At 46.9% G+C, this 25,048-nt stretch overlaps 1 protein-coding gene across 3 annotated transcripts in view; it reads right to left on the bottom strand.

Annotated features, from left to right (window-relative positions):
• Positions 1-13,828: 13,828 nt before the first annotated feature.
• Positions 13,829-25,048, bottom strand: part of LOC111158031 (platelet and endothelial cell adhesion molecule 1) — a 59,382-nt gene continuing 48,162 nt past the window's right edge. For all 3 annotated transcript variants that reach the window (XM_022519821.1, XM_022519822.1, XM_022519823.1), the window contains 2 exons: positions 19,684-19,706; positions 13,829-14,859 (listed from right to left, as the gene is read on the bottom strand). In XM_022519821.1, the coding sequence (XP_022375529.1) occupies positions 14,830-14,859; positions 19,684-19,706 (53 nt within the window). In that variant the 3' untranslated portion in view covers positions 13,829-14,829. The remainder of the gene's footprint in view (positions 14,860-19,683; positions 19,707-25,048) is intronic.

Raw genomic sequence — 25,048 nt, 5'->3', positions numbered from 1 at the left:
CACAAGTAGGCAGAGAGGCAGGCAGAGAGAGGAGGAAGTAGGCTCCCCGCTGAGCAGAGATGCAGATGTGGGACTCGATCCCAGCACCTTGAGATTATGACCTGAGCCGAAGGCAGAGGCTTAACCCACTGAGCCACCCAGGTGCCTGATAATGATAATAAACAAATTTAAAGAAAAACCTGCGAAAGGGAACAGGTGAACGGTTCTCAAACTGGTATTAGCATAAGAATGAGCTGCAGGAGCTTGTTAAAAATAGAGATGACCCACCTGGAACCAGGCCACCTGGCTTCTGCCCCAGTGTACACGTGTGCACGTGTGCACGGGTGTGTGTGTGTGCCTGCGTGTGTGTTCATGGATTTAGTAAACTTCCAGGTGATTCTAAAACGTAGCCCTCATTAAAGCTCACTGCTTAGGTGAATTCCAATATTTTTGTCCTATAAACAAGGCTACGACGAGCATCTTCATAGATAAATCTTGCCCCTTGGTCTATGTATTGCCTCAGGATAGATACCCAGAAACGGGCTCACTGAGCCAAAGGGTGGGGAGGTTTTTAAAGCTCTTAGAAGGAGTAATTCTTCAGAAAGACCGTGCTACTCCCTGCTCCCACCAACAGCTGATAAGGGTGCCTGTCTTTCTCACAACCCGTGATTATGGCCACTTTGGATGAGAACGAATACAAGAATAGTTGCTATTAAATGCGGAAGAAAAATTGCCTCGCTAGGTGGTTCTTTGGGAGAGACATTTAGCAAGCTTTTGAGATGTAATTACTGTTTACTCCAGCCTAGGAACACACAGACTCATTTTCTTTTTGTGCATGGTTGGTTGGTGATTTTGCCCACTCTGTGAGCACCCGTCACTTCATCCATCCCCCCGGGGCTCACACTGCTGGTGGGTTTTCCTAGAAGAAAACTTCTCTCTCTCTCTCTCTGTAAGGAATGAGTTTCCTCCTCCCCAGAGTCTGGGCGAAGGGGCAAGTGCCCCGACCTGAGAAGGTGAGAAGGGGGTTGCCCACCCCCTAAGCTCAAAGCTCAGGATGCTTGGCTGTCCTATTTCATTCTTTCCCCCTTTCTGCCTCCAGAAACTCTGCCGAGCAAGGGCACCCCTGGCAGAGCTTCTCAAAGTCTAGACCCACCTGCACCTGAAGTCGCTCCAGGCCAGCTCATTCCTGCCTGAGGATGCTCGAGGATGGAAAAGGCCCCACCTGCCTCCCTGTGCTCAAGAAGCCAAGGGTCTCCGTGAGCTCCAGTGTGGTAGGAAACAGACGTTTGCGAGAGGAGGGAACCACCTGTGACTGAGTCCAAAGGAGGACAAGAGCCATTTGAATGCCAAATGTGCTTGTGCTCTGACCCACAGTTCCCATGCCAGAAATTTTCCCCAGAGAACGCTCACGACGTGCATAATGGTGTTTGCAAGAACCATGCTGTTTGCAATGGGGGGGGGAAGTACCCTTTAATGAGCGAACTGGTTAAACGGTGAAGGTCCTTCATTGTTATGGGATACCCAGCAGTTGCACCAGGCAGTTAAAAATAATGAGGCAAAAAGACGACGAGGCAGAGCCACAGAGCCATCCAGGTGCCAGGACACTATCTGCTTTAAATGAAAACAGCAAGCGGAGGAAAAATATGTTCCAAATGACCCCATTTATGCGAAAGAAAATACTTATTTTATTCAACCAACATTTAATGAGAACCTACTCCAGGCCGGGCACCATGGATAAAAAGGCAAACGATGCAAAACCCCTGCCCTCGGAGCACGTGCCTAGCCAGGGTTTACAAAGGAACGCAAGCAAGATGGGAAGCACCTGTTCACGCTGGCTATTTCTAGGCATGGAGTACGGGAGCAGGGAAATGGTTTTAATGAGGATTTTTCTATTTTGTTCACTATGTTTCCATATTGTTCGAGTTTTCCACAATCAAAGGGCATCGTGTTTGTAATTTACAATAATACAAAATAAGGGAATGAAATGAATGAAAGATGCAGAAATGGAGATGTGGGGCCAGAGACACAAGCCTGGGCAGGATCTCACTTCTGTTCTTTCTGTGGCCCAGAGAGGTGGGATCCCCGTTGCTTCAGTCTTCCGTGGGCTCAAGGGCTTGACCTTCAAATTGACCCCCAGCTCATACGACCTGATTCACAGGTACTTGGTGTCCTTAAGTAGTGGGGTTTTTTGTTGTTGTTGTTGTTGTTGTTGTTTTTTAAGATTTATTTATTTATTTGAGGGCGGAGGGGCAGAGGCAGAGGGAGAGGGAGAATCTTAAGCAGATTCCACACTGAGCATGGAGCCTGATGCAGGGCTCGACCCTAGGACTCTGAGATCATGACCTGAGCCAAAATCAAGAGTTGGATGCTTAACCCACTGAGCCACCAAGGTGCCCAAGTAGTTTCTTGCAACTTAAAGTGGGTCCAAAGATACTGGTTTCCCTTTCTTATTTTGAAAGATTTCAAGCCTTCAGAAAAGTGACAAGAAATAGTACCATGAACATGTGTATATCCTTCACCTACATTCATATTAGTCGTTAACATTTTGCCTGTTTGCTCCCTCTCTCTGTCTCTGTCTCTCTCTCTCTCTATATATATATAAAATCCACTTTTGCTGAATCATTTGAGACTTAGGTACAGATATCATGATGTTTTATTCCTAATATTTTAGTATGTATCCCCTAAGAAGAGGGACACCTTCCATAACCACCATATATTATCAAGCTTGGGAAACCTAACATTTAATAACTACCCTACTACTAACACACATTCCAAATTCAAATTTCCCAAATTGGCCCAATAATATTCCTTAATAGCTTTTCTTTTCTTCTCTTTTCTTTTCTTTCTCTCTTTCTTTTATCATTCTTTCTTTCCTCCTTTCCTTCCTTCCTCCTCCTCCTCCTCCTCCTCCTTCTTCTTCTTCTTCTTTTTTTTCTTTTGTTTTGTTTTGAACACCTAGGATTCCCATCCAGGATCATGTATGTGTTGCATTCAGTTCCCTGAAACTAGAGAGTCTCCTTTAATCTAGAATAGTTCTCAGCATATTCTGTCATTTCTGACATGGAGACTTTGAAAAGTCCAAGCCAATTGTTTTAAAACGACAATATCTTTAAATATGATAAAGTACTAGAATCCTAAATGTGAGCCTTGTCCTAGAAATGTAAATTTTCTTAAGCCACCGCCAGGTGGTGCTCTCAGCAGCCCTTGGACCGCACACGTGGCAAGGCAATTTCAGACAAGCAAACCCACTTTGTCTCAATCAGATAAGGCTCTTATTTGGTAAAGCGTATGATGTTAAAAATGTCCACATATTTATAAAGATGCTATTCTTTTGAGCATGACTTCTCACATATGATTCATAATCCCCAGGGGCTGTTGCACATCGGGGCTCTGATTCAGTGGGACTGTGGTGGGTCCCCAGAGTCTGCATTTCTTTCTTTCTCTCTTTCTTTTTTTTTTTTTTTTTAAGATTTTATTTATTTATTTGACAGAGATCACAAGTAGGCAGAGAGGCAGGCAGAGAGGAAGGAGGAAGCAGGCTCCCTACTGAGCAGAGAGCCCAATGTGGGGCTCAATCCCAGGACCCTGAGATCATGACCTGAGTCCAAGGCAGAGGTTTAACCCACTGAGCCACCCAGGCGCCCCTAGAATCTGCATTTCTAACAAGCTACGGTGTGACTGTGATGGTGTTGGTCCGCAGAGGACACTTCGAGGAGCAGGGGTTTCGAACAAGCATGTGAACAAACATATCTACTTACAATTCAGCAACTTTTACTTCTACACCGTAATTAGCAGGAAACCTGTTCCTGTGCCCTCCTGCTGAGACCCCAGCCCTCTGGCCTCCTCCCTCCAAACAGCAGGGATTTTGCTCTAGCTGTTCTCTTTGCCTAGAATGTTCTTCCCCCAGATGTCCTTCTGCTTGTCTAACTCTCTTGGTGCCCCTCCAGCCTTTGCTCAAATCTCACTTAATGAGACTTGCCCAGACCACCCTGAATCCCTCCTGATACCACCACCTGCCCCCAACCCTGCTTCCATTTCCTTCAATCTGCTTGATCCTTTTTCCTGTAGCCCTCACCACCTTCTCCTATACCCTTTAATCTCCTTACTATGTTTATTGCTTATTTCTGTCTCCCCTTGTTAGAATCTAAGTTCCACGAGGGCAGGAATCGTTGTGTTTTCTTCCCCAATACAGCCCAAACATCTAGAGCAGTGTCTGGCCCATAGTAGGTGCCCAAGGAAATATCTGTGCACGCTCATAGGACCTTCAAGATAACAGAGCCCCAACCCCCCCCCGCCATTTTTGCTGGTGAAGAAACGAGCTGCAGATCTTTAGGCAAGATAAAGACTTGCCCAAGGCCACACAGACTGGAGGAATATTTTCCCTAGTCTTCTAAGTGAATCTAATTTAAAAACAGGACTTGTTTCTATCAGTTAAATTTGAAGCTACCTTTTTAATTTTTATTGTCTTAGGCCTTTTCCCCAAAAGGATCTGAAGCAGTGGACAAGATTAAAGGTCATATAAAATGGAACAGTTAGGAATCAAAATGCAAGAGATATCATCTAAAGGAAGAGGGAGCCCACGTAACAGGCACTTGACAGTCGTTAATTACTCTAATGGGGCGCAGGATTTGGCTCGAAGTTCTTTGGCAGCTGAGTTAAACGGGAAGCACGTGGGACTACATAGTGTTCATTGTCTGACCTAAGAAAGCCTGAGCACTCAGCAGGGACTCACTTCCAGGAGGAATTGATACAGGAGAACTCCGTGTAACATCCACTGGGCTCCAAGTTGGCCAACGTTTACAAAATACCCAAAGTCACGGTTAAAGAACGCAACCCCCTTCATCCACGAACGCTGAGAGTATAGCATTAAATCACGTGCCAGCTTTCATGGTTCAAGTGAATTCTCTTCTGATGCTCTCACTGAAAATAAAGATGGAAACTGGAGAATCTAGAAGAATGCAGAGTCCAACACATCCAAGAACGTGTTCTACAAATATCTGATGTCTTAAATCTTTGGTCAACATTGAACCCCAGGCAATTCATGGATTGGATTTTCTTATGATCAACAAATATTTATTGCGTTTTTGCCACAAACCATCTCTTTCCTTTTCTTGCTTGCCCACAGGCATCTCCCTAGGCCCAGGATCTGTAGGGCAGAGAGGACAGGAGAGGAAGCCACGTGTGTTTCTCCAAGTTGCATAATGTACTTGCTAGGGTTTACTATGTGTCCAAAAGAGAGAGACTGCACGTAGAGCAAATTCATCTCTTCTGGCCACTTGAAAGTTGTCTCCCACCACCAGGCGAGGACAATTGCTCTGTTTTCTGTTGATGTGCCTTCAAAACCCATTTCTTTTACAAAGCCTCTGACTACCCAGTGAATGAATTCTAGCCAACATATTTGAATGAACAAATGACAATATATGTTTTCTTACAGAACTTTGGTCTTTTTTTTTTAAATTTAAAGATTTCCCAGGGTGCCTAGGCGGCTCAGTTGGTTAAGTGTCTGCCTTCGGCTCGGGTCATGATCCGGGAGTCCTGAGATAGAGCCCAGCATTGGGCTCTGGGCTCAGCCGGGAGTCTGCATCTCCCTCTACTCCTCCCCTGCTCATGTTCTCTCTCTGAAATAAATAAATAAAATTTAAAAAAAGATTTCCCAAGGTATTTTTTCCACCTGGTGCACCCCAAAATCTGTGTGTGTGCACCATGTGTGATAACATCCACATAACATAAAAATGACCACTTTAACCATTTTTTTCAATGTACAGTTCAGTGATATTAGTCACATTCATAATGTTGGGCCGTCATCACCACCATCCATCCCCATAACACTCTTCATCTTATAAAACTGACAGTCTATCCATTAATAACCCCCCTGTGCTCCCCCAAGCCTTGGCAACCACCTTTCTACTTTCTTTTTTTTTCTTTTTTTTTTTTTTTAAAGATTTTTTTATTTATTCACTTGACAGAGATCACAAGTAGGTAGAGAGACAGGCAGAGAGAGAGGAGGAAGCAGGCTCCCCGCTGAGCAGAGAGCCCGATGCGGGGCTCGATCCCAGGACCCTGGGATCACGACCCGAGCCGAAGGCAGAGGCTTTAACCCACTGAGCCACCCAGGCGCCCCACCTTTCTACTTTCTATCGTACGATTGTGACTGCTCTAAGTACCTCATGTCAGTGGAATCTTAAAGTATTTGTCTTCTTGTGACTAGTTTATTTCACATGTCCTCAAGTTTCCTCCCCGTTGTAACATAGTGCTGGATTTCCCTCCTTTTAAAGGCTGGACAACATTGCGCTGTGTGTATTTACCATGTTTTGTTTCTTCATTCATCCATCAATGGACACTTGGGTTGCTTCCATATCCTAGTTTTTGGACATGCTGCTCTGAATACAGGCGTACAGATAATCCCTTTGAACCCTGCTTTCAATTATTTTGGGTAAATACCCAGAAGTGGAATTACTAGACCATGTGGTAATTCTATGTTTATTTATTTATTTATTTTTAAGGAATTACCAGATTGTTTTTCATAGCAGTTGCACCACTTTACGTTCCTACCAACAGGGCACAAATGCTCCAATTTCTCCCCATTCTCGCCAACACACTGTCTTCTGGTTTTCTTTGATAGAAGCCATCCTAATGAGTGGGAGATGGTTTCTCCCTGTGATTTTGATTTGCATTAATTCCCTAATGATCTGTGATGTTGAGCATCTTTTCATGTGCTTATTGGCCATTTGTAGATTTCCCTAGGAGAACTGTTGTCCAAGTCCTTTGCTCATTTTGAATCAGGTTATTTGGTTTTTGTGATTATTGAGTCTTAGGAGTTTTCTGTCTATTCTGGATATGAATCCCCTACCACATATATGATTTATAAATACTTTACACTTAATATATTTCCCAAGGCTTTTTTGTTTCTGTCTGGTGCTTTTTTTTTTTTTTTTTTTTTAAGATTTTATTTATTTATTTGACACAGAGAGAGCACAAGCATGGGAAGCAGCAGGCAGAGGGAGAGGGAGAAGCAGGCTCCCAGCTGAGCAAGGAGCCGGATGTGGGACTTGATCCCAGGACTCTGGGATCATGACCTGAGCCGAAGGCAGCAGCTTAACCAATTGAGCCACCCAGGCGTCCCTGGTGCTTTTTAAGATAAAAGTCATCGTGACCATGTCTTCAAATGAGTCCCCACTGTACTGTGCCTCTGCTGGTCACAGATACATATCACTCACACACACACACACACACACACACACACACAGAATATTCTTTCTCCACTTGGCATTGGTTGTGATATGTTAAGAATCCTTGACTGTGAGAGGACCCAGAGCTTGCATTTGCAATGTGTCATGTCACCTTAGTCATCACCCGGTCCTGGGTTCTGCACTGATCGAACCCTGGGCTTTTGCCTGAATGGCCTGACTCCCTCTGCTTCAACTACAAAGATCAGCCACTTCCCTTGTGAAAGAGAAGACCTGGTTGGGTTTGTCACGAGCCTGCTGTGTGGGAAGGGGTGCCATCTTTGAGGGCCGGGGAAGCCGGTAACGGGCTTCCGGCCTGTGCTGGCCATGTGTGGGCTCCTGTTCCTTCGGGGCATCTGCTTATTTTGGCTTCTTCTGCATGGCCACGGACTACGCAGAGCCTCGCACAAGCCAGATGTTCGGTGTTTGTTGAATAAAATCTGATAAGCAAAAGTGATATGTGGACTGTTTGGAGTCAGGCTGTCTTGACTTTCACTTTTTGACTTCAATCTCACATGTCCATATGCCAACACCTTCCTACAAAACAGAGGGAAGCCCCTGTGTTGGTCTTGGCACAGGATCTGTTCAGGGGGAGGGCTGGGGCGTTCTTGTTTCCTAGTGTGCTGTGCATGTGTGTGTTTATACGGGGGAGCACACACGCGTACTTACCCAGGGCTGGACAAGTACGTCACTTCAAGACGGCAACGGGAACTCAGACAAACTCAGAGATGAATACGGTAGACCAACAGCTCCCAACGTGTTCAAGGGTAAGGACTCTTCTTTAAAACAATAAAGTTTGCAAAGACTCTCACATGAGTTTAATTGAACTTTTAGCATTTGTAGGTTGATAAAAATACGTCCCTAAGTATTTGAGGATCCTTTGTAATGACTCCAAAGCTCTCTGGATCTGGGGGTCCACTTCCTGAGTAGACATTAAACTGGAAAGGGATAATTACTGTGAACATTTGACATTTTAGCATTTTTCCCCCTAAAAAGCATGACTTCTCTAAGCAAAGTATCACAAGTACCGGAGACCATGTCTGTCTGGTTCCCTGATACATCTTTTTCCTTTTCCTGGGGTCCAGTCCCAGGATCCATCAAAACCCCAACAGTGGGAGGTTTTCTTGTGCTGCAGATTTTGGCTTGAACAAGCTGAGCCCTGAGAAGGAAAGTGTTAGTTGTACCAGAAACTAATGGAATAGTTTCTGGCACTAAACCAGATCTTCCTGTGCCAAGAAGTTCCAGGAAAACCAGCACATCCCAGGATCAGGAGGAAGTAAGGCAGTAACTTGGGACTTTTTCCTAATGAATCCAATAAACCTTTGGAAAAATAATCCATCAATGGTTCAAATATAGACAGAAACCAAAAACAACTTTGCAGGCTTTTGGAGCCATTTTTTTTTTTCCTAAAGAGAGAGAAAACCAGAAAATATTCCATGCACTGGCTCTCAAAATAAATGAAACTATAATACTCATCTATAAATATAAGAAATAGATAAAAGGGGCACCTGGGTGGCTCAGTTGGTTGAGCATCCAACTCTTGATTTCAGCTCAGGTCTTGATCTCAGGGTGGTGAGTTCAAGCCCTGCATCAGGCTCCACACCCACTATGAAAAAAAAAAAAAAGAAAGAAATATATAGAAAATTAAAAATAGAAATTCCACTGCTGGGTATTTACCCAAAGAAAACACTAATTTGAAAAAATATATGCACCCCTATGTTATTGCAGCAGTTTTTTATTTATGATAGGCAAGATAGGGAAGCAACCCAAGTGTCCATCAATAGGAGAATGGATAAAGAAGATGTGGTATATATCTACAGTAGAACATTATTCAGCCTTAAAAAATTAGATCTTGCCTTTTGCAACAATATGGATGGCCCTAGGGGGTGTTACGCTCAGCAAAATAAGTCAGACAAAGACAAATACCGTATGATTTCACTTGTATGTGGAATCTAAAAAACAAAACAAACAAAGCAGAAAAAGACCCATAAACAGAACAAACTGATGGTTGCCAGAAGGGAAGAGGGTGGGGGTTGGGCAAAGTGAGTGAAAGGAAGTGGAAGGCACAGGCTTATAGTTGTGGAATGAAAAGTCATGGGGATGAAAGGCACCACATAGGGAATATAGTCGATGGTGATAGCCTTGGATGGTGACAGATGGTGGCCACCCTTGCCGTGAGTACAGCTTCATAGACAGAATTGTTCAATCACTATGTTGTACACCTGAAACTAAGGTAATACCGTGTGTCAACTTGCTTCAGGTTTGTTTTTTTTTTTTTAAGGAAAACTTTCATGGTAAAATAAAAGAATGAGAGAGGAAAAAATATATATATAAACTTCAACTCTGTATTATGGCCAAGTAATCGTAGATGGAGGAGAAAGGAAAAAGATGAAATGGAGGGGAAAAAGGAAAGAAGCAGCAGGGAAAAGATGTGAGATGAGAGATGAGAGAGATGAGCGGGAGGACATGAAGAAGGTTAGAGACAGAAACGCAGTGTTAATTTCAGAGGCAGAGACATCAAACACAAGAGAGCAATCACAGTGAGCAAACACCAGAGACGACTCGAAAGACTGTTATTTTTGGGTAAATCACTGGTGCCACACCTTTCTATTTATAGGAGCATCTTAGAAACATGGAAAGTCAGATCCGCAAGGACTTGAGTTCATCTTGTCTCTTTCCTTCTGTACCGGATTGAACAGTGTCTCCCTGAAATTTATGTCTACCTATAGGAGCCTTGGAACACGAGTTTCTTTGGAAATAGTGATTAGTAAAGATGGGGTCATGCCGGATTAGGATGGGCTCTAAATCCAATGATTGGTGTCTTTATGAGAAGACCATGTGACAGAGGCAGGGATTGGTGATGTAGCTGCAAGCCCGGGTCACCATCCATTACCAACCACCACCAAAAACTAGAAGAGGCAAGAAGGAGTCTTTGGACACTCCCTAGAGCCTTTGGAGGGAGTATGTGGGCAACTTGACTGGGGACATCTGGCCTCCACAGCAGTGGGAGAATAATTTTTCTTTTTTTTAAAAAATATTTTATTTATTTATTTGACAGAGAGAGAGAGATCACAAGTAGGCAGAGAGGCAGGCAGAGAGAGAGGGGGGAAGCAGGCTCCCTGCTGAGCAGAGAGCCCCATGAGGGGCTTGATCCCAGGACCCTGAGATCATGACCCGAGCCGAAGGCAGAGGCCTAACCCACTGAGCCACCCAGGTGCCCCGAGAATAATTTTTCTTATTTCAAGTCAGAGTTTGTGGTAATTTGCCATGGGAGCCCTAGAGAATGAATACACCTTCTTTTGTAGGTGAAGAACCCAAAGATGTGTGACATCTCCAAGGTCACAGAGTCAACGGATAGTCAATCTCTTAAGGCACCTTGCCTTTTCCTTCATCCTCTGGAAACATGGAAATCGTTTTCCTCTTCTATTCTCAAAGTTCATGTTGAAATACAATTTTTTCCCCTTGAATTTTGAAGTCCCTATGAAGGGACAATTCAGGCTTTATAAATACTTTGGACTATTAAGTTTTAAAATTAATGTACTGCCTGTTCCTTTGCTTTACCAAAATAGTCTAATAGCTTATTACTTTTGAGAGACGAAGGCTCTCTTTCTAACACTGAAATCACCCTTTCTTTCTTTATTTTGAGCAATTATCTCAAGGTGAGCCAAGTTCTTCTGGGGATATTGGACTTAAAACTGTCCACAAACTAGACTCTTTGAGAAAAAACAGGTTAACTGTGCTTTTGGTTTTGTTTTCTCTTCTTTCTTTCTTTTTTTCTTTCTCTCTCTCTCTCTTTCTCTTTTCTATTTGTTCATTTGAGAGTGAGAGCAAGAGCACAAGCAGAGGGGAGACTCGGAGAGGGAGAAGCAGGCTCCCCGCTGAGCAAGGAATCCATCTGGGGTCTCCATCCCAGGACCCTCAGATCATGACCCACGCTGAAGGCAGATGCTTAACTGACTGAACCACCCAGGCACCCCTCTTTTGGGGGTTTTAACAGACATCAAATCATATGGAGCATACAGGAGTTTTTAATTAATTTATAGTTCTTAACGTTGTTTTGGACCTTGTCTCTGAGAAACTGGTAAAAGCTACGACTCTCTTCCAGAAAATTGCATCTTCTCACAACCTTTGCCCCGACTCTCAGGGTGGGTGTTCACAGCTGCCATATCCTACCCATCCATACCCATCCCATGGGCCCCGACTGTGGAGACTCTCCTCAAATAGCCAGGCTTCCACTTCCCTGCAGTTCACTTTTTCATTTGAGCCACACAGGGCTGAGCAAGGGCAGAATCTGGTCTATGGCGGAAGATTTTCTCTTCAACATGCTAATAACACCCATGGAGGGTCTTAAAAACAACTGTGTTCAGGAGCTGAGTTCTGGTTGAGCAACCTTCAGAAGGCCTCTCCTGAAGACTCTCAAATATTGAGTCAGACCAGTGAGGTGCCCAGCAGAAATTTCAGAGGACAATGGTGGCTTTTTGAAGAGGACTGATTGATTGATCCTCGGTTGGGAGAGGACCTGGGGCCAATAGACTGTCTTCCTGTTATTCCTTGAGGACACCATTCTCTCACTTGCCTCAGGGCCTCAGCACACTCTCCCCCTTTGTCAGCCATGTTCATCCCGCCTCTTCCGCCCAGTACCCTCTACCTGTTCTCAGGTCTCTGGTTAGACCCAACTTCCTCTGGGACACTGTGGTTCCCCAAGGTCAGAGTGAGGAGCCCTTCCTCCGTGGCCCCATTGGCTCTAAATTCCCCCATTGCGGTCTTTGTCCCATCGTTGTAATCGGTGCTTTCCTCGTCTGTATCTCTACTGGATTGTGTGTTCCAGGAAGAGCAGGAGCCAAGTGATTCTTATACTCTGGCCTATTTCCAACAGTGTCGGGAAAACAGAGCGTGACGGGGACAAAATAAATGAATAACTGGCTGGTTCAGTGCAGGCATTACTGATATTTTCGACTTGATAATTCTTGGCGATGGTGGGCTGTCCTGGGCGTTGTGGGACATTCAGCGGCATCCCTGGCTTCGTCCCACCAGATGCCAGTGGCTCCCCCGACCCAATTGTGACAAATAAACATGTCTCCAGACACTGCCCAGTGATCCTGGGAGGCAAAATCTCCCTGGTAGAAATACCACTGCTTTGATGGATGAATGCTGACCTTGGTGTCACCTCGCCCATCTTGCGTTTGTCAAGGGGTGAGAATACAGTTTATCAGTTAATGCTGATGGAGTGCTCAGTGTATGCTCCTGACATGGGCGGCTGATCTCTAGAGGATCCTCAGAAGAGGGGAAAAAATGCCACTACGCGTTTGCAGAGAGTGGTTAAGTCCTTTAATGGTCTATTACGACACGAGAGGGAGCTCTGAGTGCCGAGGATAACCAGGCTCTCCTGGAAAGGGTGACTGATGCTCTTCTTCAGGGAGGAGCTCTGGCTTAGACCCTTGGTTATGCCATTGGGTTAGGACAGCTGAACCAGGATCTTGGACTTAGATTTTTAGATACTGAATCTGCTATGAAAAGTCCATGTGTGTGTGTGTGTGTGTGTGTGTGTGTGTGTGTGTGGTTTCCCTCTCAGAAATACAGATAAGAGGGAAAAACAATTAAAAACTCACTTACGCTCCATAAATAAGTCATAAGCTATAGGAATGGATCGTCCCAGTTTCTACGGCAGTGGCCTGGTGGGAGCAGGGACTGAGGAGCTGACATGTGGCTCTGGGCTTTCCCCAGATCATCAACACATCAACTGTCAGACTTTAAGTTCATTACAGATTGTCTCCTCCTTTGCCTCCAACCTGAGTCCATGACCCTGGAACCTGGGAAATTATAGGACATTTTTGTGAAACAACTTGGTGTGTGTGTACGTGCGTGTGTGCATGTGAGAGTCCATAGCTTTCATACTTTCAAAGGCGTCTAAACCCTCCAAATGTTAAGAACCATTAGTCCAATCTCCTCATTGTGGAGCTGAAGACCTGAGGCTCAAGGTTAAGAGGCTCTTTCACATTCCTGCGGCCGTCACGTGGCAGAGCCAGGACACGCACTCCGTGGCTCCCTCTGCCTTTGGGCCCAGGAGGGTGATGCTGTGATTGGGACCCGGCCCTCGGGGCAGTGAGGTCTGGTCTGAGGCCAGTGAGGCTGGCTTATAGGGGTAGGAGGGTGCTTTGCCAGTATTGTTACCAAATAAAATAGGAGATGCCTAGTTAAATCTGAATCTCAGATAAATGAATACTTTTACTGTATAAGTACATCCCACATGTTATGGGGGATATACTTACACTTAAAAGATAGTCCGTTTACCTGAAATTCAAATTTAACCAAACATCCTGTTCTGGGTTTTTGTTGTTTTTGCTCAGTCTGGCAACCCCAACTGCCAGGGACAGCCTGGCAGGCTTTGGCTTGGGAAGCAAACACCTGAGAACCAGCCAATGGGTATTAATGACTCAGTGATTGACACTCAGACTTCCTCTGGCTCTGCTTTCGGCAAAGGCCAGAGGCTCTGGGCCCGTAGGAGACAACCAGCTGATAAGACCTGCTTGGTTCTTTGTGACTTCAGAAAGCCAGGAGTCCTCGAACACTACAGACATCCTATATGCGTGCTGCCTCTTAGAAAAGAACATTTCACAGGTCCGTGAAGAGTAAAGATCAAATTTATTTAATACAAAACCTTGCAGCTGTGTCACTGAGGCGGCTGGGGGAAATGGGTTCAGTTAGGTCTCTGCTCCCTAGTGAAATCCCACCACAAAATGGTCGCAGCTACTCGTCCACCCACTCAAGACACCATCAGAAACATCTTAAGACCTCAGGAGACCATTTCTTTAGCAAGGAATAAATTAAAAAAAAAATTAGTAAGAAAAATATGTATTTCGTTTTTCTATTAAAAACAGTATCTGCTGTAGGCCAACATCCTCCTGTCTTGCTGCCTTCAGCATGGTAGAGGAAAAGAAAGAAAAGGTATAGAAAATCATCTTAAGAACATCTGTGCTCGGTCCAGTGTCGTTTTCTATTTTGTGCATTGCCCGGAATGAACCTGAGCTTCAAGTTGGCATCTCAAAGCGGACACTCCCAGACAGCGTTGGTTTCGCGTTTGTGGCAGGCGAGGTCACGGAGGGAACAGGGTGCCGCTGTCTGGTCGGTGCCGTGGACCTTACAAGGAGCGAGGACTACCCAGAACCACAGGCCTTTGAAGGACCAAAGGCAAAGAGAAAAATTAGCCCCTAAGCCAGGCCATTCGCTAGGAAGTGATCGACAGCAAAACAAAAATGGTTTGTGTGTGTGAAGATACTTGGAAAAGTTCTTTATCTCTGTATGAGATAAAATATTCAAGTTTCAAAATATCCCAATAGGCTGTTGACCCTGAACGTCCTTCTGCTGCTCTCCACTCCTGAGGGTGCTCCAACTTGGTGAGAGGGGGGCTGGGTGGGAATTCACCAGCCCCTCTGGATCCCTCTGTGCCCCACATAAAGGTCTTAGGAGGGATGAAGAACTGGTGACTTGGCCTGAGGAACTGCTATGTCCGGTGGGAGCAGGGCAGGATCATAAGGAAGCGCACAGAGCTCTTGGAATACGGGAATCATCTGCTCTTCTTGGAATGTGGGTGTCCCCCCGCGGAGGAGTGTCTGCTCCTGCAGTCCTAAGTTCCATCAAGCGAGCCTTCCGTTCTCTGCAGAGACAAGAGAGAAGAAGACGAGCTACGGTCACACCCTTCAGGACTGAAGATGTGCCTGGTGGAAAGAGATGCAAAACTCCAGACAGCCCTTCACAAAGGAGCTCCAAAGCAGTGCTGTCTTCGGCAGGACCTCCACCCTGTGGGGCGGCCCCTGGCCACACTTGCTCTTCCCTTCTGTCCTCGCCAGCTCTGTAAGCCTGCAGCCTGTCCTCCCTGGAGACACCGCAGAGCAGAAGGTCTACCTGCTCTGTCAAGGACCCGCTGTGCCCCAGGGCTATGTCTGGGGGTGTCACCCTTACCCACGGAGCAAGACTAGGACGGTTATGAGAGACCCAGCTTCTTGCTCCAGCCCTGCCTCTAGGTCTGTGGTTTTAGTTGAAAAGTTGAAGGGCTTCAATGTGGATAAAGGCTGAAGACATGATGCTGCTAAGGGAAAGAAGCCAGACACAAAAGGAACAAATAAGGGTTCCACTTCCACGAGGTACCCAGAGCAGTCAAACTGAGATGAAAAGGAAAACTCTGGTTTCCAGGGGCCCCTGGGTGGCTCAGTGGGTTAAAGCCTCTGCCTTCGGCTCAGGTCATGATCCCAAGGTTCTGGGATCGAGCCCCGCATCCCGCTCTCTGCTCAGTGGGGAGCCTGCTTCCTCCTCTCTCTCTGTCTGCCTCTCTGGCTACTTGTGACCTCTCTCTGTCAAGTAAATAAATAAAGTCTTTAAAAAACAAAACAAAAAAACAAAAAACTCTGGTTTCCAGGGGAAATGGGGAGGTAATGTTGAACAGGCAGACTCTTGGTTTGGAATGATGAGAAAGTTCTGTGGATGGAGGGTGGTCACGTCTGCACGGCCACGGGAATGTACTTCATGTCACCGAACTGGACACTTAAAAATGGCTAAAGTGGTCAATTTTGTTGTGTATGTTTTGCATCATCAAGTTAAAAAAAAAAGATTCCATCTTGTATTCGCTGATTGCTTTGTATGGGATTTTTGATACCTGCTCATCCGCCAGGGACTGGACCCACCTCCGACCCTGTTATCTGTACTGAGGATGCACGAGTTTTATACCCTGCCCATCACGGTGGTGTGGCCCCGTGGAAGATTTCCCAGCGATCCACAGGAGCTCACTGGGGACTCACAGACGGCATCATGGACAGAGCCTCCAAGGTGGGTCAGATTTGGACGAATGCATGTGGCAAGGGGGCGAGCGGATGGGGAGTGCTGCAGTAGAGGGGCCCTGGGCCCCAAAGGGCAGGCAGCAAAGGAAGCCCCGACTCTGGCTCCTCTGGGAGCAGAGGGCGCCCTGCCGCGGAGGGACCTCAGGGAGGCCAGTGTTGGGGCAATTGTGAGGATTAGCTAGGTCTTGGGAGCCCCGTGGCCAGGCTGGTGGGTTCCTGGAGCTGGGGGCTGAGGTCGAGTCCCCCTTTTGTTCTGGCCCTGCCACGTCAGAACAGGATGCAGGTCCAAGGAGCTCCAGCTGGCAGGCCCAGGCTCTGCCTCCTCCTTTGCCAGCAGAGAGCCTGGCAAGCCGGCCAAGAGAGAGGTGTTGGCCCCAGGGGGCTGGAGGCCTGCCAGCCTTTGGCAGCTCCTTTCACTTCATTTCTTCCGCTTTGCCCACAGGGGTGACCCTGGTGTCCAGCCTTCCTGCAGGCCCCAGACCAAGCCCCTCCCTAGACGCCTCCATTCTCCTTCTCCAGGCGAGGCAAGGACTGCGGATGGAAAGGGCTGGGCCACCGGCCACAGGACCTTGAAGTAAAGGTTAACACGCTCACATCCCAGACCTATCCGTCCTGGTGCTTCAGTCAGCGGCCAGCCGTCAACCACCCAAGTACAGCCCTGAAATCGCCCCCCTTCTGTCCAGAACATGGTGTGGATGCTCTCAAAGGTCATTTTGCTTCTAACACCTCTGGGATTTCTACTTCCTGCTTCTACAATGTGCCCCTTATAGAGCGATTGCAATAAACCAGGTCTGTGCTAGACCCTCATTTAATCCTTGCAATGGCCAGGTTGGGGGGGGGGCGTCGTTTTTACCTCCAGTTTACAGATGAAGAAACCAAGGCCTCAAAAGGTTAAGAAATCTGCCCAAAGTGACATGGCTAGTGAATAGCTTATCAGGGAAAGGTTAGGTTTGGGGGGTTGGGAGGGGGTCTCCGGTTTCTTAAGTCAAAGCCTCGCTTTGGTTGAATCCTGTGAAGAGGCATTTCAGGGCTAAGGGATGTAAATCCCCCATCCATACCTCATACTGCCAGAGTGATGAAAAGGACTTTATTTGTTTTTTTTTAAAGATTTTTAAAAATTTACTTGTTTGACAGAGAGAGAGAGAGAGAGAGAGATCACAAGTAGGCAGAGAGGCAGGCAGAGAGAGAGAAAGGGAAGCAGGCTCCCCGCTGAGCAGAGAGCCCGATGCGGGACTTGATCCCAGGACCCTGAGATCATGACCTGAGCCGAAGGCAGAGGCTTTAACCCACTGAGCCACCCAGGCGCCCCAGAAAAGGTCTTTAAAGAGATAACCAAGCTGCATTTACATGGGCGTTTGTAAAATATCTCATTTTGCCTTTAAGACCCTTTTAATTGGGTGGCCGGTAGTGTTTTTTGTTGGTCTCACCATCAACATTTTACAGATTGGGAAGCTTTGAGGAGGACAGGATCACCCCAAAGACGGCTGGAGGACTGGCCCTCGTAGTCCAGTTCCCACCACGGCCCAGGGGCCGGCCGGCTCCCCGGAGGGAAGGAGGCCACTTGTGACCGGGAGCCTCCTTTTTGCAATAAGAAAGCGAGGCTGCTGCAAGATCCCGAGCCCCAGGAAGGTCCAGATTCACCCCTTCCGTTCAAGTACAAGGTGTTCTCTTTCTCATTATCTGTCTGCCTGGGCCACAAACACAATTTATAAACAAGGCAAAAATGGCAGAGGAAAAATGAAGTCAGAATGTGCCATTGAAGCAAGTCGAACAATACTAAATTAGTATTTGGCTAAGTGGCTATCTCATTGTTAAGATATTTCCTCCAATGTGTTTTCAGAAGCAACGGCCATTAAACAACTGGGAATGATCGCCAGGTTTGATTTCAGGAAGGAAATCCCCTCCCATTTCCCTGCTGGGCAATTCAATTAATTTTCTCCTGACCCTCACCAGCTGATTATTAGCAAAACTATACCTGCTGCTTTTATAAACAAAATGCATTCGCTTAAAGATTTCAAATCTCTCTCCCAAGGGCTGGGCACCCCAGAGCTCCCCACAAAAGGCTTTACGGTTTGGGGTGGGGCAGGCTGGGTTGCCAGTGAGCTCTCAGGAGCATCCTGGGAGCAGACTGCAAGACCCACGGGCCAACTTCTGGGGGAAAGGAAAGTTCTATCTGTCCTGGAGTTCAGAGCCTTTGTCCAGAGAGACCTTTTGGATCAAAGACAAAGTAAATAAGTCGGTCCCGCAGATCCAGCAGACCTGCCTTGAATGGTGATGTCACTTCTTCGAGGGAGTCTGCAGATCCGACCTAGGTTCTAGTCCTGGCCCTGTTATGACCTAGCTGGCTGACCCGGGCCGGGCTGTTATGCCCATTCAGCCTTCAGTTTTCTCACCTATAGATTGGGCCCCCTGCCCTTCCAAAGCAAGTCTCTGGTTTCAGGAGTCTGGGTGGGTTTAAGCTGGAAAAAGACATTCATTTCATTCCTCTTTTCCTCAGATTGATAGCTTTCCTCCATGAAAAGAATGTCAGTGGTTTCCTGCCCAGCAAAGGCATAAGGAGTTCCCTATTTTATAAGAATTCAGACTCCAGCAAAACAAAGGAAGCCAGGGGGCCCATTGGAAGGTGACCAGCAATTTTGCATAGAGTTCTTCCCAGACCTTAAAGAAGCAGTTCCTTGTTTCTCAAGGTACTAGAGGCCCAGTGAGTTAACCCCCGCACTGCTGCATAGTTGGTACGGAGGTCAGGAGTGGGAAGACAGGAGAAGACAGGTCTTGGCAAAATTTGAACTTGGATTTCTACATTTTTAAAAAACATTTCCATCTGCCAAGTAGCAGCTTCCTAAATCCTCAACTTCCTACAGGGTGAAACCTTGTACATAATGAGGCGTTGGAATCCTTTGCATGTAAACCCTAACTGACCTCTTCCTAGCACTTCCTAGCACTTGCCCCCCACACCCTTTCTCCTCCCATTCTGAGCTGCTTGGCAACTATAGTGAGACTCATTCCTCACGGCCCATACCAACAACCCCTTCCTTGGGGAGGAGACCCCTAACCAGGCCAGTCTCTCTTCTGCATTTCCATAGCATCTGGTGAGTTATGATCCTCATCAGTGTTAACTTATCTAATTCCTTCATTGGGTCAAGGACCTTGAGATCAGAGGGCCTGGTGTATTGGGGTGACTGGCGTAGGTTCTCAGACTTCAAAGTTTAAATAAGCTGTTGGATCCTCTCCTCCTCAAGCAGACTCTCCCCCACCCCTACCCCCCAGTCTGCCTCACTTCCAAAACCTGAAGCTGGACTAGGAGGAAATGTGCACTCTACTCACGGGCAGCTAGGGCATGCCCTAGGTTCCCAGTCCTACGGTGGTGGTGATGGATGGGGGGTATCTCTTCACAGGAGGGCTGAGATATAATGTTGGAACCTTGGGAGAGAGTATTTGAAACCACAGCAGGCCCAGAGCACCCTGTCAGCCAGATGACCAAGCCTTCCCTGTCCCAGGCTAGTTGTGACGTGTCTGGGGCTCCTGGTCTAAAACAGACAAGGCTGGTGTAGGGGTGTAACTAGTGGGAACATAGAATCTGGGTGAGTTTGGAAATATTACAGTGTTCACTGGACTATTTAAAAAAAAGTTAATGAAAGTGTACTTACAGAATATCTGTTTTCCATGAAATCTGCAAAACAAAGGATAACATGGAGGTGAGAATATACAGAGTGCCTTAGGCTCCCTCCCCTCAAATCTCAGGAACTCCAAGGTGAAAGGAGGGGGGTGGGATGCAGAAGGAGAGGCCCAGAGTCATAGGCTTTCTAGGTCCTTAGCCAGATGGCTGGATGGCTCATTTGCCCACAGACAGCTTCCTCTGGACCCTGTAGCCCCATGTGACAAGCACATAAAATCCTTGGCAACTCACTAGACCTTGAAAACAATTTAAAGATTTTCTTTGATTTTTTTAAGCAATCTTTCCACCCATGGTGGGGCTTAAACATGACCTGAGATTAAGAGTCACACATGTCACACACACCTGTCAGGGCACTGAGTCAGACAGGTGCCCCGTAAGTAGGTTTTTGTTTGTTTGTTTTTTAAATTAGTACCACATGTTATTTCAGGAAAAAAAAAAAAACCTGAAAATTACAGGGAAGTAAAAAGTAGCAGATAAACATGATCTCTGGTTCTACTCTTCAAACCGTGTTGACACTTTTGTCTTCCAGTGATTTTCTGCTCTCCAGAGGTTCCCCCCCACCGAGTTCTGATATATAATACAGGCCATTTCATAGCCTATCTTTCTTACATAACACGATTTCACGAACATTCTCTGGCACCTTCTTAAACATAATTGGGAGTAGCTGCGTAATTATCATTAAATAGATGTGCAACTGTTTACTTATCCAGTTCCTTATTGTAAAAATTTAGGTTCTTTCCAAGTTTTTGCTATCTTATTTTTTTTTAATTTTTTTTTTTAAAGATTTTATTATTTATTTGTCAGAGAGAGAGGGAGAGAAAGCGAGCACAGGCAGACAGAAAGGCAGGCAGAGGCAGAGGGAGAAGCAGGCTCCCCGCCGAGCAAGGAGCCCGATGCGGGACTCGATCCCAGGACGCTAGGATCATGACCTGAGCCGAAGGCAGCCGCCCAACCAACTGAGCCACCCAGGTGTCCCCAAGTTTTTGCTATTTTAAATAATGCTGCCATATCCTCTTCGGGAATAAAGCTATTTCCATATTTCCTATAGTTTGTCCATTCCCAGGAGTGGGATCAAGGTATAAACATTGCCTATCGCTCTTGGGATACATGGCCCAAGGTCTGTCTCAACACCGTGTTCTTGCCAGAGTGCGGTGGGGGGAACCAGCAGCCCCGGCCAGGCTGCGGTGCTGAAGATGGGCCTGGCCAGATGTCAGGAAAATCAGAGTGAGGTAAAGAAAGGCAAAGGAGCGCAGAAGATATTATGGTGAGAGTGAGCCATGCCCGCCTATTAGTTAGAGATGGTTTTCACTACCACAAGCAAGAGAGGGCTGTGGTTTGCCCCTTTGGAAAGGATCAGGCCGCCCACTAATAGCAGTTTCTAAATGAACAGGGGCCCAAATGGTTGGGGCTGATTCCCCAAACAACCCCCACGGCACAAACCTGGAGACAGAGAAACTATGGGGACTTCCTGTCTGGGGAAGGGAGGAGATGTGGGGATGGGGGATGGTTGCCATTCCTGAAGGTGGCAGAGGTAATCGCAGGAAGGTCATCACCCACCCGCTCCGAGTCCTCAGTATCATAGACGGTCATGCTCCAAGAGGCCTCAGTTTCTGCTCTGCTGTCCAACCTTGAACCCAGTCCCTTCAGAGTCTGGGGAAGTCTCAGGGCCCACCTGTCACAACGGGAGTCACAACCCTTCTGTTTCTTTCTCTAATTTAAAAATATCCTGTTTCCAAAAGTCCACTTCCCCCTCCAACCCTGTCTTATCACAGCTCTATTGTGCGTCCCCTTGAGAGGGAACAGGGCCAGAAGTTCCTAAGGGGCCCCCTTCTGTCCTGGCTGGGCCAGAGGCAGACGTCAACGGCCAAATGGATGAATCAGCCTGACCGCGAAGTCAAGCCATTGTATAAACTTCCACGCATTGAGTGAGGCCTGGGCAGTACTCCCACCTCCAACCCAAACCTGACCTGGAAGGACCCAAAGGACCCCATGCTTCCCACTCCCCCTTAGCCCCAGTGGCTCTGCAATCAGACACAAGAAAGAAAGAGTCTTAGGCTATTTCTTAAAGCAATATGAATATAAAATTCTAAAACTTCAGATATGCTGGTAAATACTGAAGGAACTCTAGGTTTATGCACACTTGTAGTTTCTGCTTCTTTTCAGTAATAGAGCAATCACCACAAAAAGAAAATCTGGTGCGGGCGCCTGGGTGGCTTAGTCAGTTAAGCTAAGTGTCTGCCTTCAGCTCAGGTTGAGATCCCGGAGTCCTGGGATCGAGGCCCGTGTCAGGCTCCCTGCTCTAGGGGCGTCTGCTTCTCCCTCTCTCTCTGCCCCTCCCCCTGCTCATGCTCTCTCTCTCTCTCTCTCCCCTCTCAAATAAGTAAATAAAATCTTAAAAAGAATAGGAACTGGTGGGTAGTACCATTTTTTTTTTCAAAGTACTTCTTTACCCGCTTGGATTCTGAAGTGGGAAACAGCAACCTGGGGCAGGTTTGGCAGTGACCACTGGCCTGATTGGCTCTGGACCCCACAGGATGGGTGGGGACTGACCCCCAAGTGCTCTTCTCTCCCTCCCAGAGGGCTGGAACAGAAAGGCCCTCTGCTCTATAATTCTTTCTTGATGAGAGCCACTCTTAGTATAGTAAATTTCTACCCCATTTGGAAACATCTGAAACACCAGGAAAAGCCAGAGCAGAAGGCGAAGGCCAAGTGAGCAGATACTGGGATGGGAAGGTACAAGTTAGTGTCCCATCTAAAAGGCATAAGTTAATGTCTGAAGAGGGACTCGGCATCTCTTCCCAGGGCCAGGAGCTGCCAGGTGGGATGTGCTCAGGACACCTTCCGAGATGGACCCAGGCATCTAGAGAGGAAAACCAGCTTTCCTGTTGGAAGACTCACAGGAGGTAAGCTCTTATAAGCCAGGGTTTTTTAACACTGGCATTATTCACATTCTGGGCTGGAACATTCTTTTCTGAGTTTACTTATTATTTTTTGGGTAAGATTTTATTTATTTATTTGACAGAGAGAGAGAGAGATCACAAGTAGGCAGAGAGGCGGGCAGAGGGAGAGGGGGAAGCAGGCTCCCTACTCAGCAGAGAGCCCGATGCGGGGCTCCATCCCAGGACCCTGAGACCATGACCTGAGCCGAAGGCAGAGGCTTAACCCACTGAGCCACCCAGGCGCCCTTACTTATTATTTTTTAATAGTCTCTACTAAATGTGAGGCTCAAACTCATGACCCTGAGATCAACAGTCTCCTGCTCCTCCAACTGAGCAAGCCAGGTGCCCTTGGGCTGGATCATTCTTTGCTCTCGGGGAATGTCCCGTCCACTGTAAGATGTTTAGCAGATTCCCGGCCTCCACACATTAGATGCGATAGTACCCCTTCTACCCTCCGCCCCCTGCCCAAATTATGACAACCAAAAATGTCTTCTGCCTCGAGAACCAGGGCTCCCATCTGTGGAAATGTCATCCTAGACCCGATTTCTTTCATAGGGAAGAACTTGACTGTGTTTCTGATTGTAGGAAACCACTTCACTCTTCAGTTTTAAAATCAGGGCAAATATACATGAGTAGGTTTAGCTTTGAGGTGAGCAGCAAGCCGTTTTATGAAGTGCCTTTAGAATGAGCAGGAGCACTAGAAAATGTCGGGCACTGATTCAGAGTAAAGAAACAAATTTTCCTCTTAGCCAGAAACAGCAGTTTGCATGAGGCTCAGCCAGGCTGAGAGTGAGGTTGTGGAGAAAGTCAGAGGCAGTCACGCCTTCATGGAGAGGCTCCCTGCCCAGCCCCGCTGTGATGTCTCCCTTTTAGGTCTTGTCACGAGAAGAGCAAGAGAGGAAAGGAAAATCAAGCATTTCCCTGGATTAGTCAGAGGAGGAGGAAGCTGACAGCAGGTGAACAAAGAGGTTTTCGGAAGGTGGTGTTTGGGGGGGAAATGGGGGGCTCTTGAGGCCAAGTCACCCTGTACCTCCGAGCACCAAAGCTACGAACGAGCCCCCTGGGACGGCAGCGCCATCTAAATCGAGAGAACTCAGATGCGTGACACATGAGAGTGTCAGAACTGCAGTAACAATTGGTTCCAGTTACTATACCCTGTATGACTTTCTTTAAGCACTCACTTCTTGGACTACCTACATTACTGCTTAATAAGAGACATAAAAACAGACTTCGTTCCTGTTTCTGGAAAGTCAGGTCCGATGCTGTAACCAGAGCCACCGTAGCTGACTGGGATTTGCAAACCTGACCTCAGGCAAATCGTTGGAGAAAGAATAAGTACTTAAAAAAAAAAAAAAAAACAAACCCAAATGCTATCCTTGCAGATCCAAATTATGAGAAATTATCTGTGTGGTCTCCATTAGCTAAGCCTGCCCATGGTTATGTAGATGCAGAAGCTGTTTCTCAACCCCGTTCTGGCTCTTTTCCAGATCTTGCTTTCCCTTCTCCTTAGGCTTCTCTCAGTGGGGTTTCTTTTTTTTTTTTTTTTAAAGATTTTATTTATTTATTTGACAGAGAGATCACAAGTAGGCAGAGAGGCAGACAGAGAGAGAGGGAAGCAGGCTTCCTGCTGAGCAGAGAGCCCGATGCGGGGCTCGATCCCTGGACCCTGGGATCATGACCTGAGCTGAAGACAGAGGCTTAACCCACTGAGCTACCCAGGCGCCCCTCAGTGGGGTTTCTTTCAGAAATAAATTTCCTAATACTGAGAACCCCTCTCCTTCTTTCCCTAACATGTTGTAATGAATCACCTAAGAGTTGGAGAGGGAAGAACTGTAAGATCAGGGGTTTCCTTGCCCTGGACTGAGTTAATGGCTGGGACAAGATGTTAGCTTAGCTCTTTGTCAATGAAATAGTAGGTTCCCAGCAGAAGAGCAGACCTAACCACCACGACCCAGCAGGGGACACTGGGTTGGAAGAGATGTCCTCTCCTCCCCATTTTACCCCCTACAGTACCCACTACTCCTACCCACCTGCCCACTACAGCTCTTAGCCCCAGCACTCACTCCTGAGAACACTGAGTGTTCTGCAGCAGTCCCACATGAGCGAGGGATGTTTTATTGAAAATGAGAAAAGTAACACCTGAGGGAGAAATGAGGGGCGGGAGCCAAGTCATACAACTGGATAAGGGCAGGGCTGAAAATCAACCCCAAGCCTCTATCTCCCACTTAGGGTGTTCCCCGCAGGATTAGAGTGCAAAGAACCATCCAGGTGGACGCCAGCCAACACAAACACGACAGAAGCACAGTGAGTTGGGCCCGGAGATCCATGACTTAATTCAGATTTGAAGGAAAAACTCAGGCTTAGGTGCAAATACGTATAGGGTCTTGGAATCAAGGG

The sequence above is a fragment of the Enhydra lutris genome, unplaced genomic scaffold, assembly GCF_002288905.1.
Source record: "Enhydra lutris kenyoni isolate GAN:26980312 unplaced genomic scaffold, ASM228890v2 scaffoldscaffold57, whole genome shotgun sequence".
NCBI classification, from domain to species: Eukaryota; Metazoa; Chordata; class Mammalia; order Carnivora; family Mustelidae; genus Enhydra; species Enhydra lutris.
The sequence above is the reverse complement of the archived record's forward strand: the minus strand, read 5'-3'. Positions and strand labels throughout refer to the sequence as shown.